Source organism: Corythoichthys intestinalis, chromosome 7 (assembly GCF_030265065.1).
Source record: "Corythoichthys intestinalis isolate RoL2023-P3 chromosome 7, ASM3026506v1, whole genome shotgun sequence".
NCBI classification, from domain to species: Eukaryota; Metazoa; Chordata; class Actinopteri; order Syngnathiformes; family Syngnathidae; genus Corythoichthys; species Corythoichthys intestinalis.
Window position 1 is genome coordinate 12,312,982 of NC_080401.1, and position 20,544 is coordinate 12,333,525.

The following is a 20,544-nucleotide window of genomic DNA, read 5'->3' on the forward strand; positions in this document are numbered from 1 at the left end:
AAAGAGATTCTGATTCTAAGAACTCATTGGTTCTCATGTTGTGCACATCTTTATATGGCCCTTATCTTCAAACATACTGTATGTATTGTATTTAGAAGCAAATCATCAAAATGATTGGACAATCCCATTAAAGAAAGAAAAAAAACGTTGATGACAAAACCTTTCAATGACGGTCCGCAAACTGTACACTGTTCTGTATGCACTGTGTGGGTTCGGTTCTCACTTCATGGTGACAGGGTGAATGTTTGTCACTCTACGTGTACTGTAATTGACAATTGATCATACCAGGAGTGTAGTCTACATTATGCCTGATGTCAGAGATGAGCGAAATGCTTAATGTCGACAAAGGTTTTGTCAAACACTTTAACTTACAGATTTATACTGAAGAGCACTAAAACACTTAAAACATGCCTTACTCAGCTTGGTGAAAGACAAAGAGGAAAGTGGTCTATCAAATCCAATAACTTAAATCAGTTCACCCTAATGAAATTCTGGTCATTGTTGTGTGCAGTCAGCGAAATACATTCTTCCCACGAAATGACAAATTTAACAATGGATGGTCGTAAATAGGTTCTTAACCTAAAGTGACAAAGCTCTCCTTACTCAGGAAAGTTGGACTCAATTAATTAGTTTCATCACCTTTCCCACTCTGGTCTCACTCGGATTTAGAGTTAGCAAATTTTACTGCTGATGTTAGAAAACGCCAATTCTAAGTAATGACTGCAGGTTAAAAAGTTACAAACTTTTCGTATTCTTCTAAACCCAGTCATCACCACTGCCTCATATCTGGATTTGTTTTTAAATAAACAGTTAATTTAAACACATTCACTTTTAAAATTTGGAGCAAATAAAATATTTATTTGAAATAATATACTCTATTAAACCTTTATTCCTTTGGATTCTTTTCTGTGAATCATTGCATTGGCTGATTGGCAGTCTCACCTTCCCTCCTGTTGACCTTCGCGTAGACTGGCCCATGGCTACCAGACAGCTGTGAGGAGCTTTGGAATGACGAATGGGGCAGATTAGACACCAGCGGGCTGTCACAAACATCTGTTGACAAATAATGTCGGTTGAGTAGAATGCACAATTGAAAATGTGGTATTGTCACAAAGACAGGAGTAAGGGAAACATATTTTTATCAAAGGTGAGACTTTTCTCAACTCATTCACGTATGGATTGAAGAACAACATTTTGTCAAACTGTTGAAAAGAGACAAAGAGCTGCATTGATTGATGTTTACTGAAATCTTGTATAATAGTTCATGTTGAATTAAAAAAAAATCTTGATTTCCAAAAACAACTTGAAGTAGCTTTACCTTACGATAAGTGCTTTAAAATGTTATTAATGTCAAACTGGTTTGTAATAATATCCATTATCACACACTTTACTTCCCCATATATTAGTCCACAATAGTTGTGTGCAGGCAGCAGCACCTTGAATGATTGGCGAACACAATTCCTAGGAGTTCTTAGATCAATAGTTAAATTTTGGAATCCGGCCTTCCTGCGTGGAGTTTGCATCTTCTCTCCATGCCTTTGTGGGTCTTCCCCAGGTTCCTCTCACATCACAAAAACTTGCATGCTAGATTGATTGAACATTTAAATTAACCATAAGTGTGATTGTGTGTGTGAAAGGTTTGTGTATAAGTGCTTTGTGCTGGCAACAAGTTCAGGGTATAACCACATGTCCGTTATCAGTTGGAATAGGCTCCATCACCCTCATGAGGAAAAGTAGGACAGAAAAATGAATGTAAGAGTTGTTTGCAAGTATGCACAACTTGTTTAGTAGGTAGTGTTAATGTGTGTGGGATAAGGGCGTAGGTTTGCATAAGGACGGTAGGGACATAACACTAGCAACTTTTCAGGATGCTCGAATTGTCCCCACCAACTTTTAAGCAACCTTATTTGCATTTTATAATGAGTTCAGTTATATAGGTAATTTAGATTGCCTTCCCATATGTTGTAAGGATACAATTGACCCTACCATTATTTAGTGAATTATTTTCATTATGTTCAAACTTATATTTACCCTTTTTTCACTTCCTGAATGTGCTAGTCCATTTTTCCCCTCTCAAGCTCACATTTGATTGGCTGAGGATTTGCCCCCCCACACACACCCACACTGACCCAACGAAAATACAACATGTCGCCAACATGCTGCCTCATCCACCCCCTTAAAAGAGGAAGGATATTAGAAGTTTTTTTTCAGCCAGCAGCAACCACTGTACGTAATGTAAAAAGACGTCAATGTTATGGAAGTGAGGAACACACCACTAATTTTGCTAGTGAAATTTTGCAACAACCTGCATTAGAGCTTGCCTAACATTAAACTGTGTGAATTTGCTAACCTGCAAAACATGAGTAGGAAGCTGCTTAGAGAGAAGTGTCCTCCACTTTTGTATGTATTTTCTGGTGTTCACATTACTTAAACTGTGAGAAATGTAGTGAACCGAGGTTTACCCTCCCAATTTTCATTTTTGTTTTGTTTATGTGGTCTTAAAGCAACACTTGGTAACTTTTCAGTTTTGGTCGATTTTGGCGACGCTGGTGGACAAAAGCGGTAGTTTTTTTTAACACTGCGTTTCCCATGAGGACCAGTGCATGAGCGCATCGTGTCTTCCTATGAGGGGCGTAACAGAAAATAATTGAGAAGCCCTGGTACAACTCAATACAGATTTATGTTGCAATGATCAGTTAGCCTAAATAATTAGGTTCATATTTGTGAGAAATGTAGCCCTGACCCCCGTTTAACCAATCAGTTTGGTCTTATTAATGTTCTGTCCCCAGCAAAAAGTCTACATGCATGTTATGCTGTTATATCGACCCTACCAATGTTGAGCCCGAACCTACACCCTTGGTGTGGGATATATATTGTGGGTTGAACAGGTTGTATCAAAACCAAAAGCAACCATGTAAAAAGGCAAATTACTATTTTCTTTTGCATTGGATTCTAACCTTTCTTTCAGTTCAAACAAAAAACAGAACAGAAAACGTCATGGTTACCAGTTATCTCTCACGAGAGTTTGTAGCCCGAGTGAATACTGTACTTCAACATAATAATTTGTATGGCAAAAAGACTCCACATATACAGTTGTGTTTAAAATTATTCAACCCCACAGTGGATAAGTATTTTTGCAAGTTTGACATTCATTTTTCATCTTGTTTATAATAACATCAAATAATGACATGTCAAATAGACAAATACAACTGAAATAACAAAAATATTTTCGGGAATATGCCAATTACTGTATTTTTCGGACTATAAGTCGCGTTTTTTTTTTTTTTTTTTTTCATATTTTGGCTGGGGGTGTGAAAATAACATTTCACATGTTATTTTGCTGTTTTGGAGTGACACTGATGGTTTGGTAAACTTGTTAAAATGTTCTTTATGCTATAGTTATCTGAATAACTCGTAATAGCTACGGCCACGTTCGCGTTCTGCCTTTGGCAATGTGTGTTCAATTGTATTATTGACTTTTTTATATTGAAATGCATGCTTTTAGTTTGTGGCGCTTTCACGCCCACGTGGGGGTGCACTTGCACTTGTTTATGTGATGATGAGCGCTCACACGCCAGAAGAAGACGGACAGCTACGTAGCTGTGAGTGAGTGGGCGAGTTAGCGAGAGAGAAACACAGCTGCGAACCTACGTTCATTGTTTATGGTTTTAAAATATCTCTACAACGCCTGTGTATCATCTTTCGGTTGTTGTTGTGTGTTTTCCACCCGCGATCGGACACTTAGAGCCAGTTGTGTTGTTGTTTGAACTATGTGCTAATGCTAGCGAACGCAGGCTAACCATTTATGTCATTGCTGTAAGAGCACCTAATTATCATTTATTTACGTTGATGTGAACCTGTTTGGTATCGAGGACCAAATTGATTCAGCAAATTATACGGACGTCTAGCATCGTCATTTGGGAGTTCGCTGTATAGCCAGGACCGAGCCGTGGCGTCCTGGTGAGGGCAGTATATTCGCATTTCGTTGTGCATGCACTGTACACTGTACATTTATTCAGCATGTTGTTCTCTATTGTATTTTTTTTTAAATTGACTTTCAAAATGACATATCTGTTCTATGTGTTGGATATTATCAAGTAAATTTCCCCCAAAAATGCGACTTAAACCCCAGTACGACTTATATATGTTTTTTTCTTTTTTTTGTCTTTATTGGGCATTTTATGGCTGGTGCGACTTATACTTAGGTACGACTTGTAGTCCGAAAAATACGGTAATGGCTTTTCTGTGATTACCATATTGACAAAATTATTCAACCCCCCCAAGTCCACCACTCTTAAGAACAAAGGTTTCCATCAGGTGTTGTCAAACAGCTGACTAAAACATTTGCAGATGTGAACAGAACCCTAATGAGCAGCAATTAAGCAGATTTAAAAGGACTGTGACACATGGTTCTTCTTGGCAGTTAATGACATCTTTACAACATGGTGAAGTCCAAGAAATGGTCAAAGAAGTTCAGAGAGGAGGTCATTTCACTTCATGAGCAAAGAATATGGATATAAAAAGATAGCAAAAGGACTAAAAATTTCAAGAGACACAATTGGGAGCATAGTGCGCAGGTTTCAAGCTAAAGGCACAGTGGAAACACAACCTAGGCGTGCTCGAAAGAGGTTACTATCTGCAACTGCTGTGCGATACCTGAAGCAAAAGGTGGAGAAAAATCCCCGGGTGACAGCTGAAGAACTATGACAGGACATGTCATAGGAAGGTATTCAGGTTTCACCCTAGACAATAAGACGCACACTGCCAAATGATGGCTTCCATGCAACAACTCCCAGGCGCACCCACCTGCTGACTCCTATGAAAAAGAATCCTCCACAAGAATTATGTCAAAAACCATGTGGACAAACCCCAAAGGTTTTGGGATACTGTTCTCTGGAGTGATGAGACCATACTGGAACTTTTTGCGCCAATGGATCAACAGTACGTGTGGAGGAGAAAGAATGATGCCTAGAGAGAAAAGAACAACCTACTTACTGTGTAGCACGGTTGGAGGTCAGTCATGCTCTGGGGTTATTTTGATTCTTCAGGTACAGAGAATCTTCAACATGTGCAAGGTATTATGAATTCAGTTCAATACCAGGAGATCTTGGATGTAAATGTCATGCAGTCATTGTCGAAATTGAGGCTTGGGTGGGTTTGGACCTTCCAACAGGGCAATGATCCTAAGCATACCTCAACATCTACCACATCTTGGTTGCAAAAGAAGTACTGGAAGATTCTGGTGTGGCCATCGCAATCACCAGACTTAAATCCTGTTGAAAATCTCTGGTGGTACTTGAAGAAGGCAGTTGCAGCACGCAAGCCCATAAATGTTAATGAACGGGAGGCCTTTGCCCATGAGGAATGGGCAAAGGTACCTGTGGAGAAACTTGTGTCAAGCTATGCTTCACGTCTAAACGATGTTATTGTTGCAAAGGATTTTGTCACACAAAACAACTTAAGTTACACATACCTATGAGGCTGAAAATTTTTGTCAATGAAGTAATCGCAGAAAGGCCATAAATTGGAATATTCCCTTAGATATTTTTGTTATTTCACTTGCATTTGCATTTGACATGTCATTATTTAATGTGATTATAAACAAGATGAAAAATAAATGTCAGACGTGCAAAAACACTTATCTACTGTGGGGGTTGAATAATTTTGAACACAACTGCATCTGTCCGTGAATCACAATACTCTTAGGGAAAAAAATACAGCCCCCAAAAAGCTGTCATGTTCCCTGCCTCTCTGGTTCACTCACCTGCCTTTTCCCGCCTCTTGGCTAGGCACAGCTGCTACTGATCATCGTTAGGGGAGTATTTAAGTGGCAGGCTCACGTTACTTCACTGTCTGATCGTTCTAGCACAAAGCTTCACGTCCTGAGACCTCCTTCATATGTAATCCTGCCTGCTCTTCTTGACGGCCACGCAACCACGCCTGACTTCAGTAATCCGGTCTGCCTCTTTTTGCTGTTTTTACACTCTGCTGTTGATTGCAATAAACGGCCTCCTGGCCAAACTGTCAAGCTTGTCGCCGAATCTGCATTTTGGTTCCAACCCACACCTGGCTAATCATGACAGAACGATCAGACCAGAACATGGAGCCTGCAGATCTGGTTCTGTATCACGTCGCCCTCAGAGCCCAAGAACAGCAACTCCTGCAGCAAGAGGAACGGCTGTCCTCCCTCCATGTATTTCTGAAAGAGATAACTGATCGACAAGAGTCCATGATACAGAGCTTGAACTCCCAGCTTGGAAACATCGCTCTTCAACTCCAACCCACAGCCCGATCAGTCAGGCCGACCGCTGCTCGTATGGACCAACCCAACCTGCTCTCCGATGGACCATTGGGGGCTCCAATCACACAGGCAAACTTACAGCTGTCCCGTCCGGAGCGCTTTTCAGGTGACACGGGAGACGTCCACACCTTCTTAACGCAATGTGAGCTCCACTTTGAATTACAAGCCTCTGCCTTCCTGACTGAGCGTTCCAAGGTGGCGTATGCCATTTCCCATCTCTCAGGGAAAGCCGCAGCTTGGGCCACCGCTGAGTGGAGCCGTAATTCGCCTGTATGTTCATCTTATCAGACTTTCACCAGCTCCTTGAAACAGGTTTTTCAAAGCAAACCGCCGGGAAGAGAGGCGTCATTAGCCCTAATGAACATGCGACAGGGGAAACGCCGAGTAGCTGACTTCGCCATTGAATTCCGTACGCTGGCGGCCGACAGCGATTGGAACCCATCCGCAGTGACTGATGCATTCTTCCAAGCTCTGTCTGACCCCATCAAGCTGGCCATGGTAGCCATCGACATTCCTGGCGACCTGGACTCCCTCATTGCACTGGCCATGCAGATTGACCGACGCCTTGCCGAGCGGGACCAGGAAGGACGACGTCTGCCACGGCAACCTTCTCACCACAATCATGGGAACACCAACTCTTACCTGCCGCGACCTCAACAGTTCTCGCCTCGACCCCTTCCGCCACGAGAACCAACGCCGGAGGAGCCAATGCAGCTGGGTCGTACCCGTCTCACCCCAGAGGAACGTCACCGCAGAGCAAGAGATAGACTATGTTTTTACTGCGGACAACCTGGCCACGTAGTCAACAATTGTCAAGTCAAGGCCGCATTATACCCAGCAAACGCATCAGTCCAGGTGAGCCTGAATATCATCAGTAATCCAGGGAGCATCACTCCCTCCGTTATCTTGTCTTCACCCCATTGTCATGTCACAGTTTCAGCTTTCATTGACTCGGGTTCAGAAGCTAACATGATCAACCTCCGTCTTGCTAGGCGTCTGTCACCCTGCCTGGTTCGTCTGATTAGCCCCCTGGCGGTCAAGGCTGTCGATGGCACCCCCCTTGGATCAGTCACCCATCGGACTCAATCGGTTTGTGTGACGTTTACAGACACCCATTCTGAGAATCTTGCCTTCATGTCTTTGATCACATGCCCCATGAGCTAATCCTTGGTCTACCGCGGTTAGAGCAACACAACCCACAGTTAGACTGGAACACTGGCAATATAATAAAGTGGGGAAAAGACTGCATGGACTTGTGTTTTCCGCGACTTCCTCTAACCTTGGTCCCTCCTTCTGATCTCACCAATGTTCCAAGTTGTTATCATGACCTCTCGGAAGTCTTCAGTAAAAGCAAAGCTACTTCGCTTCCCCCCTTCAGAGAAATAAATTGTGCTATAGAGCTTTTGCCAGGTACCACCCCACCACGAGGCAAGCTCTATTCCTTGTCTGCAACCGAACGTAAGGCCATGGAATCGTACATCCAGCAATCCCTGGCCGCGGGCCTGATCCGTCATTCCTCTTCCCCGGCTGGGGCTGGTTTCTTTTTTGTAGAGAAGAAAGACAAGACACTAAGACCATGCATTGACTATAGAGGCCTAAATAAAATCACAGTCAAGAATCGTTATCCTCTCCCGCTAATATCGTCTGCATTTGAGTTATTGGAAGGTGCTAAAGTCTTCACAAAACTGGACCTGCGCAATGCGTACCATTTGGTGCGCATACGGCAAGGAGACAAGTGGAAGACAGCCTTCAACACCCCTTCAGGACATTATGAATATCTCGTCATGCCATTTGGACTCACCAACGCACCCTCCATATTCCAGAACCTTGTAAACGATGTTCTTGGTGACCTGCTGAATAAGAATGTATTTGTGTATCTTGACGATATCTTGATTTTCTCCCACGACCAGGAATCACACCAGCAGCATGTACGGGCAGTACTTCAGCGACTGCTGCAGAACCAGCTGTATGTCAAAGCTGAAAAATGCGATTTCCATAAATCCTCCGTTCCATTTCTCGGGTACATTCTCGCCGAGGGTAAGGTCAAGATGGATCCTGAAAAGATTTCGGCTGTCCGGAACTGGCCCGTACCAAAGAACCTAAAAGAGCTACAGCGATTCCTGGGTTTTGCTAATTTTTACAGAAAATTCATTAAGAATTATAGTACCATTGCCTCACCCCTGCATTCTCTCACTTCCACCCATAAACGCTTCCAGTGGACAGAGCCATGCCAGAAAGCATTTGATCTGCTGAAGAACCGCTTCACCTCTGCCCCCATTCTCTCCTTGCCAGACCCGGCTCACCAATTCATTCTGGAAGTGGATGCCTCAGATGTGGGAGTCGGAGCAGTGCTCTCCCAGAGAAATCCCATGGACGGTAAACTTCACCCCTGCTACTTCATGTCGAAAAAATTGTCAGAGACGGAGAAAAATTATGATGTTGGTGACAGAGAACTATTAGCAATTAAACTAGCCATAGAGGAATGGCGGCACTGGCTTGAAGGTGCGTCACAGCCCCTTTTGATCTGGACTGACCACAAGAACCTGTCATACCTCAAGACTGCTAAACGCCTGAATTCACGCCAGGCCCGTTGGTCTCTGTTCTTTAACCGGTTCCAATTCCATATCTCATATCGACCAGGGTCCAAGAACACGAAACCAGACGCATTATCCAGGATATTCGATTCAAGGAAAGACCCTCTGAACCGATGCCAATCGTGCCTGAATCCTGTTTCTTATCCATGCTGTCATGGGATATTGAAAGCAAAGTAAAATCTGCTCTTGAGTCCACAGAGATTCCATCAGAGTGCCCCAAGGAAAAGCTATACGTGGTGCCTGATCTTCGCGGTGAGGTTATCCACTGGGCCCACACTCTCAAGACCTCCTGTCATCCGGGTATCACCAAAACAACTTTTGTCATATCTCAGAGGTTCTGGTGGAAAGCCATGCGCAACGATGTGACCGAATATGTCAACGCCTGTTCAGTATGTGCCTCTTGCAAGCCATCTACGCGCAGACCAGTTGGTGAGCTCCATCCCTTACCTATACCATCCAAACCCTGGTCACACATATGTATGGACTTTGTAACTGGTTTACCCCCATCCTCTGGCAACACCGTTGTTCTCACAGTAGTAGACAGATTCTCCAAGATGGCACATTTCATCCCATTACCAAAATTACCGTCTGCCAAGGCACTGGCGCAAGTACTGATGTACAACATCTTTCGCGTGCATGGCTTCCCCACTGATGTGGTTTCTGGAAAGCCTTCTGCAAGATGATAGGGGCAACCGTCAGTCTTTCATCTGGGTTCCACCCCGAGTCCAACGGTCAAGCGGAAAGGCTGAACCAAATTCTCGAGACTGGTCTTCGCTGCCTGGCGTCCCAGGACCCCTCCACGTGGAGCGAGAAGCTGATGTGGCTGGAGGTGGCACATAACACTCTTCCATCATCAGCGACAGGCTTCTCACCCTTCCATGTTGTTCATGGCTTCCAGCCCTCGCTCTTTCCTGCACTCGATAACAACTCTCCAGTTCCTTCAGCTCTCGCCGTAGATGCAGTCGGACCTGGGAACGAGCTCGACGCATTTTGCTCCGTCGTTCGGCCATCTACAAGACCACTGCGGATCGCAAGAGGTCTGCTGCCCCGACATACGCTGCGGGTAACCGGGTCTGGCTGTCTACACGACATCTGCCTTTGAAGGTCCAGTCGAGGAAGCTTGCTCCCAGGTTTTTGGGTCCCTTTCCGGTCTCTAAAGTTATTAATCCAGTATCCGTGCGCCTGCAGTTACCCCAGTCCATGAGAGTCCATCCCACTTTTCATGTCAGTCAGCTGAAACCTGCCCGTGCAAGTCGTCTTGTCCCTCCGGCCAGACCCCCGCCGCCCGCCCGGTTTGTGGATGGCGGCCTGGTCTATTCTGTCCGGCGGCTCCTGGCGGTGTGGCGTCACGGCCGGGGTTTCCAGTATCTGGTTGACTGGGAGGGGTATGGCCCTGAGGAGCGTTCCTGGATTCCCTCCCGGTTCATCGTTGATCCCGCCCTCATCCGTGCCTTCCATGCTGCCCATCCTGAGGCGCCTGGGCCGTCGGGTGCCGGCCATTGAGGGGGGGCCCTGTCATGTTCCCTGCCTCTCTGGTTCACTCACCTGCCTTTTCCCGCCTCTCGGCTTGGCACAGCTGCTACTGATCATCGTTAGGGGAGTATTTAAGTGGCAGGCTCACTTCACTTCACTGTCTGATCGTTCCAGCACAAAGCTTCACGTCCTGAGACCTCTTTCATATTTAATCCTGCCTGCTCTTCTTGACGGCCACGCAACCACGCCTGACTTCAGTAATCCGGTCTGCCTCTTTTTGCTGTTTTTACACTCTGAACTCTGCTGTTGATTGCAATAAACGGCCTCCTGGCCAAACTGTCAAGCTTGTCGCCGAATCTGCATTTTGGTTCCAACCCACACCTGGCTAATTATGACAAAAGCATGAAAAAGTAAATTAAATAAGCATAATCATTACGAATCCAATTCTTAGTACCACTCTCTTCACACATAAACACACACACCCATCCTTGCAAATGTATGACAGATAACTCATACCCTCTTCTATTTGCTAAGCCATTTGCTAAAATTGGAATGGAATACCTTATATACTTGTGCCTCTTTTATTCAGTTTTACTTTGAAACCAAATGAGGAAAAAAGAAATCACCGTCTCAGAAAAGATTGCTGACTTGTCCTTTTATTTTAATACTTCCTCTTGCTTTATTCAATTTTAAAATGGGAAGCCTTTAAATGGTCCCGAATGCCAATTGTGTGAAAAGATATGGGTCGGCATGCTCGAGAAAAAAACACAGCAATCCCTGCATTGGCCTAATAAAAAATTATATGCAATTTTACACTTTCAGATTTATGACTGATCAACTTTGATTAAATTTTTCCCAAAAGAAATACATTAAACTCTCTTAATGTGATGGGGACTGCGCCGCTGTGCAGTGCAATGCCGCCGGGAATGCACGTGATCCCAGGTGTCATTTTTTATTTTTTAAATTTTTATAATGGAGTGTAATTGCACATCCACTACAGTAGATGGCAGTTCCGCTCATTGTCAGAGTGTGCACAGTGAGCATTAACTCAGTCCAAAGCTGTGGTGAAAGTGGGCTGGAACGGTCCACTATGCCAGTAAAAGATTTGGGGCTGGAACGGTGCGAAAATATGACAGCAAATGTCAAAAAAAAATCTGCTGGGCAGCCACACATGCATCTCCAAAAAGAAAACAAATTACTAACATCAGATTTACATACACAAGTTTTAACAACAAGTTAATTAAATGCTTGTAAAGCGTAATCCGTTTCCACAAATATTTATTATTTTATTTATGTATCTGAGTTTGATGGTTTGCAACGATGTGCGCATGCATGCAGCAAAACCCCCTCACTCACACTAAAAAAAAATGCAAAAAAAATGCACATGCACTATTTTAACTTTTAAGTAGGTGTTTTTCATTGTATATGGCAGAAAACAGGTGACTTGAAGTTCCACTCTGAGGCCCCCAATTTAAAAATTGTCCAATATGCATGTGTGATACATCATTGGAAAGCTTAAAATCTCAATTTTCTGGGGGGAAGAAAAATTTTGAACAGGAGGGTATCTTTAAAAAAAAAAAAAAAAAAAAAATGAAACAGCAAAACCCTAACTAGAGGTGAGTGCACGTGAGAGCATAATTAAAGACGCCATGATTTTAACGAGATATTATCGTGTACTTACCTCTTTTCGGTCCAAAAACTCCATGTACAGTAGCATGTATCAGTGTCAAGACAAAGCTGTGAATCGCCACAGCTGGCTTTTGGGGGGATTTTATGGGTGAAACATGGTAATTTAACGAGGGTCGCAATGCAGAAATCGCAGACATCAAGGAGTGGTCGAGATTTTCATTTTTTTTATATTTACAGTTTTAAACTTTTTTTTTTCAATTTTTCTTTGGATCGATTATTTATCATCTAAAATATTGTGGAAAATTCGACAGTAACGAAAAACTACAATTAAGCGATAGTTATGAGGTAGATATCCGTCTTATTTAGAGACGCAAATTTTTTCATTGTGACGTAATTTGTTTAAAACTTTAAAATATGAGAGTGAATAATTTTATAAAGTCGTTTTTTTAAAACAAAATATTACACATAAATTATGATTCTAAGCTAAAGATGACAGACATTTCGAATAATAAATACGATTACTTCCCTTCTTTTTATGGCTAGGTTGAAAGAAAAGCGATTGCGCGATGTCTGTAAACGGAGGTTTCCAGGGTAAAACGGACAAATTAAAAATAGTTCGGGGGATTAATGCACCATGAATCTGGTATGGCAGCATATAGACATTTTGTTCTATCAAACATAACAGTTCTTTTGGCTTAAAATACAGCAGTTTACTTTAAAGAGTGGTGCAAGAGCAGAAGCTGCTCATTCATATATTTCTTTGATAGTTCAAAAAGACTTCCTAATCGCGGACATGTTGCCTGTGAGCTAGTAGTTTTAGCCAGAAAGTGTCAGCCAGCGTGTTGTTTCTCGCCGTGTTTTGATTACGTCATCAAACAAGGGGACTAAGGTTCTTCACACTATTTGGTGGTAAACTTTCGGTCTTCAAAACCAAAAACCCATAATGCATTTGTAGCGGCCGATAGTTTTCGGCGCCAAATTTTTCAACGCGTCTCTAATTTTTACGTTGAATCAGATGTTTTTTAATTATTTCATTCATTCATTTTCCAAGCCGCTTATCCTCATTCTCAAGACCTTCTCATGTAATGCTTACTGTGAGACTTACTTCTCACAAGACAAATTTGAGAAAACTGAGAAAACCACTCTGGTCTCAAATATTGCTGATTCACTGATCAGAGATGTAAATGAGACATGAACAAGATCTCTTCTTCAATTTGCTTTGCTATGGGTAGATTAAGGAAGTACATAACATATACTGTATTTATCCCAAACTTTCGTATCTAGTGCACAGCGATTAATACAACAAATACACAATATTAGAAGTTTTATGGCAGACTACAGTGATTCCCCTGACTTTAAACACATCGTCTGGAAATTTTTTACCTACTGCAATTTTCCATTAAATTTAAGGCAATTTAAGACCTTGATTATCCCAATTTAAAATTTTGAACTTATTTTTATATACAGTATTAATGTCACATAGTTTGCAAGTTTGATTCCATTGTTCAGGAATGTATGTTCAATTTATCTGGTGACTGGAAAACAATAAAAAAACACATTAAAAAACAAAAACAAATTGAAACTATTTAAGGACCGTGGGAACCCCTGTATATACCACTAAAAGTAATTATAAAGTACTGAAATATTGAACAGTTGGTGCATAAAAAAGTTACAGATAGTCAAAATTGATCTCACCTTTAAAGGATATAGTGCATTTCAGGTTCATCCTGAAATTTCACTCAAATATCTCTAACTTGTTATAAGTAGTATACAGTAATAATTAAAAGGGATGTGGGGAAAGGAGTTATACTGTATGAAATAAAATTGTTGATTTTTTTTGCGCTCTCATATTATCTACCTAATGACTGTGGTTCCAAATATCCTGTAGCATTTAAAGACTGGGAATGAATGATGATCTCAGCAGAACGTGGCTGATGGTTGGCACAATAAAAAGCCATCTTGTATACGGTAATGACAGTCTGTTGATGGATGGCTTTGTTTTCTGGTGACTCTCATTTATGGGTAGCAGGCCTGAGCCAAATACTGTATAAGATCCCACAGGTCACAAAGTGCAGATGGATTGACTGCAGATCTTTATCACTTGTATTGCTTAACTACTTGCTGTGGATTAATAAATCAAGATTTGTGACAGGAGTCTCCAGACTTGCACCACCACCTGCCGGTGCCTGCTACATAACCTTGACTTCATCACAATCTTCTTTTAACTACACTTGCACAAAACACATTGTGAGAATGACACCAAGTAGGGGAATGTGATTTATCCACTACTTATCCCAGTTCTCATTAAAGCATAAAGGATTTGGCGGGCTTCAGAAATTTCAAGCACATTCACAGGAAATTGATTTTATACAGAAGTTTGAGGCTGTACACACTCTCTGAAAATTTATACATTTCTGATGGGACAGATTTGCTTGCATGTGAAGCAGGGCGCTAAACCCAAACTTAAATCAAGCACTCATACAGCATATTTGACTCACTTGCAGTGGATTGAAAATGATTTTTTCGCCCTCCAAGAAAATAACTGCTGATTTAAGTAGCCCCTTCAACCTCAGCTATTTAAATAATCAGAACCCGCAGCTCATTTTCTCAGCCAATTGATGAAACACTCTACTAGACACCCATAAGGAAAGTCATCAGTAAGAGGATTAGCGATACTGGGAGTAATATTTCAAAACATGTAACGAACCTGATGTGTAGACCTGTACAGTCTAGGTGCCCTCGAGAAAGACACCACACGCCGGAATGTTTTTGTTGACACCACATTCATTAACTGTCACGCATCTTTTTGTTTTGGTAGCAAAATGGTTTGGATTGAAAGTTGAAATTTCAACAAGACTAAAACACTAGGGATAAAATGTAAATCATTAGTTCTGAAATACCTCTGTACACCCTGAATTGGTTGCAAGCCAATCACATGGCACAAAAGACAAATAACCATTCACAATTACACCTACCTAATTTTTCTATCCATGTAGCATGCATGTTTTGGGCATGTGAAAGCACAAACGAGCACAGGAAAGCAAGAGTTTAGGATTGACCTATTGGTCTCAGCGAGGAGATTGAGGAGTGGTGTTAACAGATCAGCCACATATTTACATTAATATTGTAATTTAAGTCAGATTTATCCACTTTTGAGAAAAGCAATAGTTTTCAGGTCTCGCTTAATTATTTGAGGGTTATTTTATATGATTTTTAAAAAAAACTGCAGTTTAGAAGGCAGAACCAAAAGTTGACATCACGATAGGTGACATGCCCTATTTCTACTCTTTTTAAAACAGGATGGAGTAGGGATGTCCCCGATCCAATCACGTGCTTGGAAATCGGGTCCCTTAGATTATTTTTCAGAAGACTGGAACCGGGTGAAGTGGATCAGGTTTTTAATTAAAAAGAAAAGAAAAAAAAAACAATTGGGCTAAAAAGTAACAAACTAATCCAGAAATATAATGGCATTGTCAAAAGAAACAAAAATACATATATACGTTTTATACTCCGTAACACTCCTGGAAAAATGCGAAAAAGGCAGTACAGTGGTAACTCGACATATAAATTTAATTCGTTCCAGGACCTGTTTTGTAAGTCGAAATGGTCGTATGTCGAGTGGGATTTTCCCATAAGAATACATTATAATTCGATTCATTCATTCCACATCCTTAAGACCTACGCTAAATCCTTAATAAATAATGCAGGTACAATTGCAAAACAAATACATTATAAACAAAAATCGGATTATAATATAATAATAATGTAACAAACTGTTTTGATGTGGCGGTTGTGTATTGTTGTTCCTGTGCGACTGATGAAACAGTGAGAAAGGTGCGATTTTGCTTTCTCTTTTCACGTTGTTGGCGTTGGCTACGGCGGACAGTAGTGGTGTTTTGTTGCACAAGTTCTGAAAAAACTTGATGAAGCTGGCGACCTTGCTGTTATTACAATAATAATAATAATAAAAAATCAGAAATAAAAAAACGTTTTTATCGTAACCTTAATGTAAAGAGACTGGCGAAAGGAGGTCGAAGAAGACGGCTGATCGAGTAGATGAGGATACAGCGGGGCAAATAAGTATTTAGTCAACTACTAATTGTGCAAGTTCTCCCACTTAAAAATATTAGAGAGGCCTGTAATTGTCAACGTGGGTAAACCTCAACCATGAGTGATGGAATGTGGAAAAAAACAGGAAAATCACATTGTTTGATTTTTAAAGAATTTATTTGCAAATCATGGTGGAAAATAAGTATTTGGTCAATACCAAAAGTTTATCTCAATCCTTTGTTATGTACCCTTTGTTGGCAATAACAGAGGCCAAACGTTTTCTGTAACTCTTCACAAGCTTTTCACACACTGTTGCTGGTATTTTGGCCCATTCCTCCAAGCACATCTTCTCTAGAGTAGTGATGTTTTGGGGATGTCGTTGGGCAACGTGGACTTTCAACTCCCTCCACAGATTTTCTATGGGGTTGAGATCTGGAGACTGCCTAGGCCACACCAGGACCTTGAAATGCTCAATACATGGCCCCATTCATTCTTTCCTTTACACAGATCAGTCGTCCTGGTCCCTTTGCAGAAAAACAGCCAAAAAGCATGATGTTTCCACCCCCAGGCTTTACAGTGGGTACAGTGTTCTTCGGATGCAATCCAGTATTCTTTCTCCTCCAAACACGAGAACCTGTGTTTCTACCAAAAAGGGGAGGGAGATTATCAGTGGTCTTGTATGTCTTCCACTTTCTAATAATTGCTCCCACAGCTGATTTCTTTACACCAAGCGTTTTACATATTGCCGATTCAGTCTTCCCAGCCTGGTGTAGGTCTACAATTTTGTCTCTGGTGTCCTTCGACAGTTCTTTGGTCTTGGCCATAGTGGAGTTTGGAATGTGACTGACTGAAATTGTGGACAGGTGTCTTTTATACCGATAATGAGTTAAAACAGGTGCCATTAATACAGGTAACGAGTGGAGCCTTGTTAGAAGAAGTTAGACCTCTTTGACAACCAGAAATCTTGCTTGTTTGTAAGTGACCAAATACTTATTTTCCACTCTAATTTGGAAATAAATTGTTTAAAAATCAAACAATGTGATTTTTTTTTTTTTTTTTCAAATTCTGTCTCTCACGGTTGAGGTTTACCAGTGTTGATAATTACAGGCCTCTCTAATGTTTTCAAGTAGGAGAACTTGCACAATTGGTGGTGAACTAAATACTTATTTGCCCCACTGTACATCTGCTTGAGGACCGTCGCACTGCAAATTTATAATGTCGTAATCAGATTATTATTCTTGAGTCACATAATTTTTTCCATCTCGTTTTGAGTGTTAAAGACTAGTTAACACATGTATGCGGTACAGTAGTCCACTTACTTTAAGTAAATAATAAAATTTGTTCTTATTAAACCCATACATCTGGTAATTTTTCACCTAAATCAAGAAAATTGTGCTTTTAAATAATGTTTTGAACAATATCTGGTCTTGAATTAGGATAATTTCTGACACACAAGCTTTTTTTTTTTTTTTTTTTTAAGATTAAACATACTAAACCTCAGGTGTCAAACCGATTCCAGAAAGGGCCTAGTGGGTGTTGGATTTTGTTCCAACCGATAACGCGCAGAAAGTTTAACCAATTAACTTCCTGCTGAAACAAGCAGCACCTGACAAAGTTTAACTGATTACACATGTAAAAGATCTAATTGGTGAAAAGGTGTCCTCTTCATTGGTTGGAAAGCAAACCTGCACCCACTAGGCCCTTTCTGGAATCTGTGTACTAAACTAATGCTTGAAATAACTCTGTTAAAGCTTATTTTCAGCTAGCAATTTTTCTTATTTAAAGAAATCTGAGTGAGTAAAATATACTTGAAGCACTGACAGATAATTTCACTTATTTCTAGTAGATTCACACTGCAAACAAGGGAATTCATGGGAGTTCACTGACGCACACACCACGCTCATATTTTTCTATCATTTCCTTCCTAATTTCAATGGTGAACCTCACTCTTTTCCTTTTTTCATCCCCTGCACTAACTTTCCTGGGACCCATGTTGAGTTTGCTCTCAAGAAAATCCACCATACTGCCTTGATGAGGAAAAACAATGAAATTGTGGCAAGGGCATAAATTTTCTCTCAACATTGGTAGGGACGATATAACAGCATAACCTGCATGTACACTTTTTGCTCGGCACGGGACATTAACAAGACTAACTAAATTGGGTGACTGGGGGTCAGGGTTACATTTCTCATGAATATGAACCTAATTAATTGATGGGCTAAACGATCAATGCAAATTTAATCTATATTGAGTTATACTTTCATGCGTATTGGTTCAGGTGATACATCGTTCGATTCAAACCTTTGTTTTCCAAAACCACTAAAGAAACATTTTGAAAACTTCAGAATATTATTATAATTTCATTAGCAAATTTAAAATTGCAATATTTGAACGTAACTTATATTGACATATATAATAAATACACACTTGTTAATAATCTCTTAACTAGCTAGGAATGCAAAAAAATAAACATATGTCTTGAGACCACGCAACATTGTCTGTCTAAATAAATAGATATAACTGAACAAACTTCTTAGACAAGGATTAACAAAAATAAATAAAAATGGAGCCTTCCTTCAGGTAAAACACTGCTCCTTTTGTCAACAAGTACAGATAAACTCAACAAAAATGAAGACTATCTACCTTACCTATGTTTGATGTATGATTATCTGAAAAAATGTCTGCATAGGCTGCAAAAAAGGTTTTTAATAAATAATGTAGAAAATAAATAAATACATTTACATAAATGCAAGTCATCAGCCAATCAAACATGCATTTGAGGGGGAAAATGGACATTCAGCAAGTGAAAAGGAGTAAATGTAAGTCTGAACATAATAAATAATTATTAAAATAAAATAATATAATTTTAAAAAATCACTTAATAATGGTAGGGCCAATTCTATCCTTACAACATATGGAAAGACAATCTAAATTACCCATCTATAAATATAACACCATTGTGACATATAACTGACGTCATTATATAATGCAAATAAGGTTGCTTAAAAGTTGGTGGGGACAATTTGAGCATCCTTAAAAGTTGGTAGTGTTATGTCCCTACTGTGCCTATGCAAACCTACACCCTTGCATTGCGGCGCTGTCGTAAATCGATGTATTTCGAGCATGTTGTCATATGTCGAGACAAATGACAAGCCAAATTTTACGTCGGCTATCGAAAGGGTCCAATGTCGATGTGTGTCGAGGTAGCACTGTACAGTACAGTTATGTTTGGAACTTTTGTTACAAATAAAAAATTCGGTATCAGATCAGGACTCAGTATCGGCAGATTCTCAAAATCAGGTGACTCAGACTCGGGTGCAAAAATATGCGATCGGAACATCCTTAGTGTTGAGTGCTCTCGCTCCATCAACGACTGAGAAGTTCACTCTCTTACTGATAACAATATAAAACTGCATAACCATATTTTATGTATGCAAACAAATCACCATGAATGCTGTGAAAAACATTTTGCAGTTGGAAACACGTATGTGTATGTGTTAACAGATGTGTATCCAAAACTTCTTGACATGACAAATCTTTTAATTGTTTATGCTCTTCTCACCATGTAAAAAATGTAAGAAGAAAATATTTCCTCATAGCTCATATTGTTATCAAACACTAAAATAAAAGTAAAATTGAAATGGCCTGAACACATTAATCAGACTCAATTCATCTGGAACATACCCTCAAAACACTGTTCATAATCCACGGTTGGTCAGGCAAGGAGGATATCTGGCTGTGTATTAAAAATTTTTTACATGCATACATTAAGATATTTTCTTTGTCATTACATTTGTTGTTTTAGCTTATGTTGTAAACTAACTTTCTTTTAATCATGGGTTAGGATTGGACTTTAGATGAACCTCACACTCATGGAGTTGATTGTAATATGTGTTGCTATAGCCCAAAAGGGGGAAAAATGTGAAGAATCGTTTTTTTGTGCACACTGAAAAAATGCACATACACTATATTAACTTTTAAATAGGTGTTTTTTATTGTATATACAGTACACATTAGTTTTGTGTTAATATAACATTTCTATAACTTGTATTAACATTTATCTTTTAAGAACTACAAGTCTTTCTTTCTATGTATCGCTTTACAGAATGTTAATAATGTTATTGCCATCTTGTTGATTTATTGTTATGGTAAACTAATACAGTACTTATGTACAGTATGTTGAATGTATATATCCGTATTGTGTCTTATCTTTCCATTCCAACAATAATTTAGAATTATTATATTATATAATTGATTAAAATATGGCATATTTTATGGATGGTTTGAATTGCGATTAATTACGATTAATTTATTTTTTAAGCTGTGCTTAACTCGATTAAAAATTTTTAATCGTTTGACAGCTTGATAAATTATTGCTTAATATATAAGTAACATGATTAAATTAAATAAAATCAAATTTTTGAATAGGTGTTTTTCATTGTACAGTGGTACCTCGACATACGATCGCTTCCACACACGATCTTTTCGACATCCGAC

The 20,544-nt window shown here is 40.2% G+C and overlaps 1 protein-coding gene across 1 annotated transcript in view; it reads right to left on the bottom strand.

Annotated features, from left to right (window-relative positions):
* LOC130918591 (contactin-associated protein-like 4) overlaps nucleotides 1–20,544 on the bottom strand; it is a 167,215-nt gene that overhangs the window by 140,291 nt on the left and 6,380 nt on the right. The window contains exon 2 of the mRNA XM_057840413.1: nucleotides 943–1,053. Within this exon, the coding sequence (XP_057696396.1) occupies nucleotides 943–1,053 (111 nt within the window). The remainder of the gene's footprint in view (nucleotides 1–942; nucleotides 1,054–20,544) is intronic.